The sequence below is a fragment of the Curcuma longa genome, unplaced genomic scaffold (genome assembly GCF_044706935.1).
Source record: "Curcuma longa cultivar G26 ecotype Majalengka, Jawa Barat unplaced genomic scaffold, ITB_CL_G26_1.1 contig_28393, whole genome shotgun sequence".
In the NCBI taxonomy this organism is placed as follows: Eukaryota; Viridiplantae; Streptophyta; class Magnoliopsida; order Zingiberales; family Zingiberaceae; genus Curcuma; species Curcuma longa.
Genome location: NW_027433694.1, coordinates 12,843 through 19,056, shown reverse-complemented (window position 1 = coordinate 19,056; position 6,214 = coordinate 12,843). Strand labels below are relative to the sequence as shown.

Here is a 6,214-nt window from a genome sequence, read left to right as displayed (position 1 = left end):
ATTTTCAATCCTACTAAGATGGAGATGGGTAAGACTAACTGACAAAAATAACTCACATTAATTTTACTCTAGAAGAATGAATTCTTAAAATATCATCTTTGCATTCTTCAGTCACAAGATGCATTTTAGGCTGATTCATAGTTTTAGCAGATCTATTATGGACTGACTCCTTGTCTTCCCTATAGGAAAATTTTCACAAAGGATTAGAAAAATATAGTACAATAAATATTAGAACAATTTTAGTGACAATTCCTTTATCTATGTCAACAAAAATGTCAATTGAAAGAGAACAATGTAAGTAAAACAACAAGGCTTAGGAAACTCACTTAATTGATATGCTAAGTACAAGATTTTCAATCCTATTAAGACGGAGATGGGAAAAAATAACTACAAAAAACAACTCACATCAATTTTACTCCAGAAGAATGAATTCTTAGAATATCATCTTTGCATTCTCCAGTCAGAAGATGCATTCTGGGTTGATACATAGCTTTAGCAGATTCCTTGTACTCCCTATAAGAAGAAAATTCACAAAGGACCAGAGTAACTTATAAAAAAGAGAGAAAATTTAGCAATGCAAAAACTACCATTCTTCACTTGAGTTTAGATGTATGGCCAAAATAATATGATTTTAATACCAACACTAGACACATTTCAAAGTGTCTGATGGTCAATTCAAAAGAGTTCTAATCCTAAAAAAACTTATGATGACACCATACTACTACTACAAATTTAGTGCCCTATATAAAATGGAAGCATCGACTCTTGTAGAATCTTGAAGGGAGCATCCATGAAATTTTCCAATATCCAAATTGAAGACATCTAATATTATTGATTTTTCTATACACCCATTAATATATCTTGTTTAATAATTGTTAATTGGTTGCCTTTGACCGATCCAATTGGAGTTGAAACTAGTACAATATTAAGATATGTATGTGAAGTCTCAATTTCTATGACTCAAGCATACCTCCTTTGGATCACTACTAAATCTATGATTTGTGTTACACACCTTTTCCTTCCCTCTCTTTTCATAGAGTTTCATCTCCTTGCATCATAATCAGTAGACAATGTTGAAGGATGAGTCACAAAATTATGATAGATATTTTTCTGATCAAGACAAACAAAGTGCTATTACATTAGCATTTACCGGTGCCAACAGAGTATCGATATTGATTGATGGCCAAAAGAATACATTTCAACCCTATCAATTGAAACTAATCGACACTTGAAATCATACAAATATATTTTTATGGGAATGGAAGTATTGACGTTAGGAAGAACAATAAACACCATTGGCACTTTAGAAAACAGGTCTTAGTAAATAAAAAGATAAAATTTGTATAAATGGTAAAAGAAATGCACAAGAAGTTGTTTTCTTCTTATTTTTCATATGCTAGCTAATTGTGTGATGTTTGTTTCCCTCTTATTTTTCTCATTACTTCTTGAGAGAAGTGGTTGTTTGTAATATTATTATAGTTTCACATGATATTATGATAGCATCTAAGCCAATCTCTTCTATATCATAAGTTGCTAATACACTGAGGATACGAGAATTAGTTTAAGGAATTGAATAGGTAACAAAGTTACTGAAATAAATATGATATATGACATAGAAACATACTCTTTTTCGCATGAACTATTAGAATTCAAGTGCCTTGAGAGAGGCATTTTGCCTTTAGAAGCTGCAGAATATTTTGATGCATTTCCATAATGACTTGAATTTGGAACCATATGTTTACCCTGAAACAAAGTGAAATAAATATAAATATCATAACAAAATGCAACATTTACATTATCACAAAATTGATTGTCATAATTTCATATGACAAAGTTAGGACTAGAAAATAATGTACCTTCTCTCGGACTTTCACTAATGTTTAGGCAGTCGAAGTTAAGGGAATCTCCATCACCTGGGGAACAACGTGCCCTATCGATTGCTTTAGCAATCCTCTTGTCCTCAGTAGCATTAAAAATGCAGCCACGAACCTTTGCATCATGTACTATTTTTGCCCATATTGATCGACTACTACTTAATGTAGGTTCATTACCCAGTATCCAGAGGCAGTATCTGAAATTCAAAAGTCTTACAAAACTCATTGGGGAAAAAAATGAAACATAGGATAGGATCATACCTTGCTCTGGTCAGTGCAACATTTGTGCGGTTAGGATTAGAAACAAACCCAATTGAACAATCAGCATTCGATCTCACTGTGCTAAGTATGATGACATCTTCCTCACTACCTTGAAACCCATCGACCGTGCTAACTTTAACAGGCATGTTTGAGCTCGACGGAAGCATTTTCCTTACTTGCTTCTCAACAGCAACAACTTGTGCAGAGTAAGGACAGATAATGCCGATGCTAATTCTGTTCATGCTTTTCATGGTTGCTACCAAAGTTCAAAGGTAGCAAAAAAGCATTGTCACTAAGGCAGTAGGTGATAATGTTGCAAGAGGAGCCAAGTGTTTAACTAAGAAATTAAGGTCCCTTATACAAAGCTACTGTAAACACTAGGAAGTATAAAGCTAGCTGATTGATAGTCAGTAATATGAAACCACTGCTCATACCTGTACGAAGGCTTCTAAGAATTTGCAAGATAACGACAACTTCCATGTCATTTTTCTTACTGGGACTAAGGGTGTCAGAACTCTCGGTTCCATCTACAATATTTATGAAAGAGTAGGACCCAAACATTTTTCCAGGAAGAAATCTTCTTGTGTAGTCCTTTTTAATGACATTTGGTCCATTGATTACTTTGGAGTTGTAGAATCTTTTAAGAGGAAACAAGCTGATAGATGGATGCATGCGATACTGCACATTCAGAAGTTGTTTCTTGAATCCTAATTTACTCAACCTTTCAAATAGACTCCTACCAAACATCGCATTTTCTGAGACCTGATATACAAGTTAATGTATAGCCATAAGTTAGTACAGAAATACACTAAATTACAGATAGTTTTTGATAGAGAGTGAGTATTATTAAGATTGCAGAAGACAAACTAAATTGCACCTTGCTTTTGACAAGAGCAGGCAATTGACATTCATCACCAACAAGAACAACATGGCTTATAGAAGAGATCTGCATGGGTACCAATGATTCACATTCTTTTATTTGTGCAGCTTCATCAATAATAACAATCTTAAATGGTTTCTTTAAATCCAATTTGTGTATCTTGGCCGATGTTGATGCTGTACAGAAAACGAGGTTGGCTGTTTCCAAGCAGAAATTCATGATGCTGAAGTGGTTAGATAGTGAAGGTAGATGTAACGACCGCTCGAGTAATTTTATATTGTTAACGCAAACTGTTTTCGTCTCAAGTAGCTTGATAAAGGTATTGGTGTTGCTATGAAATAAATTGTTATTTTCAGATAAAGACAGACTGGATCCAAATACTTTCTCAAGATTATTGCCTGCATCTTCCTTTGAGAGAAAAGTGTTAAAGCATTCAAGCGAATGAAGAAGATCCTTTATGTGTTCACAGCAAAAATTCGACAAAGCAGCTACTGGCATATGAACACACAAGTTATTGAAACACTCTCTGCATTTCCTTAAAAGAGATGCAAAATGTTGCCTAACAAATGATAGAAATGTCACCTCATCCTTTATATCATCTAAATTCTTGGCCTTCTCATCCTCAATTTTCTTTTCATCCAAAAACCTTTCGTACAAAAATGTAGCATGTTCAAAGAAATTTAGTAATGATCCAAGGCAATATTTCCAGCCAGTTTGTAATCCAAAGCACCCTTGTAGCCTATCTGCTCTGTATTTGAGAAACACTTCTTGCAGATCAACACCAAATCTCAACCTTTCTTCATTGCCAAACAAAACCACATCTCCCAAGCGGCATGATCCGGTACCAGAGGATTCTTTCAGTAGCTTCAAGAAGCGTGATGCGACTTGTGTTACAGCATTATTGGTAGTTGCACAAATAAGTGTTCTACATCTCAGTTGATCTAATAACCACACTAAACCACTGATTGTTTTGGTCTTTCCAGTACCAGGAGGCCCCCAAATAAGGCTTATGGATTGATGATCTTTGCGACATTTGTTAGACGGTAAGCAACTCAGTATGGCATTGGTCTGAGACTCATTCAGTGACAATTTGCTTAAACTCAATCCAATATCAGGCTTGGAGGCAAATGAAACACTACCCATGTCATCCTGCAATAAAAACAATTCAGGACAAATATGAAGATTTCAAGATAAAACTACTGCTTTGCATACCTGTGGGTCAAAATCTAACACCTTGTGAATAAGAGCGATATTCCTAGTCTCTGCGAGCTTAAAATTTAACGCATTCCAGATTCGAGAGTATGTTGTCGTGGTCAGCACACAAACCACAAAAAGGCTTTTTGTTTCTTTGCAATTAGTGCTATCTATTGAAGCCTCGATGTCCTCTGATGCTCTAACTATAGAACATTGAGGCAGCTGCAATTGAAATTCATCCTTAACTACCTCGAGAAGGCAATACGATCCCCGGTCCGTCATCGGAATATACCCATCTATTGGCCTACTCTTCGATAAGATAAGAATGTCACCATTGCACGGCTTATAGACATCAGCACTTGTTTCATCAGCCGGCTGTTCGGCAACCATGAAGTATATATGTTCTGCGTGATTTCTGCACTCGAGACCCTTTATTTTGACAAAAGGAGCACGAGATAGGTTTTGGAGGTTCGAGCACATTTCTTCGCGTACTTCTTCCAAGAGTGGATAGGTAAAGGAGCTCAAATAGTTCGCGACAGTATCGAAGGTCATGGGAATCCTTTCCACCTAAACACGAAGCCGAAGGGGCTTGAAAAACTTGATTGTCAATTACGAGTGCAAGTAGAGAAAGAGTGTCTATTTTTACCTTGTGCTTGAAGAAATCTGGGTTGAGCACGTCCTTCATGGACCATGAGAAGATTCGATCCAGTAGCCTGCCATGGCCTTCTGAGTCAGGCATCGCTTGCATGCCTTGCAGCTCTTCAGCTCTGGACGTCGACGATCGAGTTGCGGTGCAAGCAGAGGTGACAGAGTAGGAGAATTAGAGCTGCTTCGGGCTTCGAACTCAATTAATCTTTCACACAAAGCTTCGATTCGCTTCCATGGTTGTGAAGACTGATGCTTTGCTTTGCTTAAGGTTGCTACGAAAGTCAAGAAGACAGCAAAAAAGCATCGAATATTAAACTAGTGCATGTCTGATTCAATCATGTGAATCTCGAATATTAAATTTAGATTTATCAAAATTAATTTAGAAAACTATGATGAGTTAGACATATTAGTTTGATAAAAAAAAAAACTAGCCATTATTGTTAATTTGTGATACTAACAATTCTCATTAGTGTATAAGTCTCTTAATGAATTATCATGGTCATTTATTATCATTAATTAAGACAAATTTTTAATTCTTATTATTTCCTAAGGATATAATTTTAATGTTATATCAATAGTCTAATATCACTTAAAAAGTGAATCAATTAAAAAGTGAATCAGTAAAATAAGTATTTTTAAAGTGTAATAATATCATCTAATGAATGGACTAAAAGTCCCTTATTGATAAAATACATAATAAACACTAATCGCGGACTACCATGCTATCATAATAATGTGGGCGTCAAATACTCTAGACTGTGAACGACAACGCTACCATAATAATATTTGGGTGATCTAGTGTATTCTGATATAAAATTAGACTCAAAATATTTTCACTTTTAAGATTTGATTTTCTCCATTTATCACAATTATTCAATTCAAGTTCATGTTTTATTGGTTAGTCCAAACAATCAATCCAAGTCAACTTTTTCATATGAACTATTTCTAGGTAAAAGTTATAAAACATAAAACTACAAGTATCAATATATAGAACAATATAAAGATAAATATCAATAAAATATTTATTTTAATTTTTAAAATAATCTTTCTCATTTTAATCTCTATATAAAATACATATGAACATGAAATAACATCAATTTATTTTTTCTTTAATGGTTTAAATATTTTAAAATTTATTTCACCATTTTAAAGTATGATTTTAATCTCATTTTAAAAAATAATTATATAAACATACATAATCAATTAATCTAATTATTCATGCACATGCATGTAAGTGTATACCTAGTCAAATTAAATGATAAAATTGACCCATATTTATTTACAAGAAAAGCTTCGAACCTGGTTAGGTCATCAAGTTCCACTCAAATTCATATCTACAAGTAAAATATAAAAATGA

General features: G+C 34.1%; 1 protein-coding gene across 1 annotated transcript; it reads right to left on the bottom strand.

The window, feature by feature from the left end:
- Window positions 1-56: 56 nt before the first annotated feature.
- LOC141819230 (helicase sen1-like) lies at window positions 57-4,995 on the bottom strand (the record flags this gene model as incomplete). The annotated part of the gene is made up of 9 exons (XM_074706572.1): window positions 4,856-4,995; window positions 4,228-4,776; window positions 3,013-4,164; window positions 2,570-2,897; window positions 2,136-2,391; window positions 1,831-2,071; window positions 1,625-1,743; window positions 406-513; window positions 57-179 (listed from the first exon to the last, which is right to left on the bottom strand). Coding segments are annotated over exons 1-9 (2,978 nt in total), but the record flags the coding sequence as incomplete, so codon positions are not given.
- Between the last annotated feature and the right edge of the window lie 1,219 nt (window positions 4,996-6,214).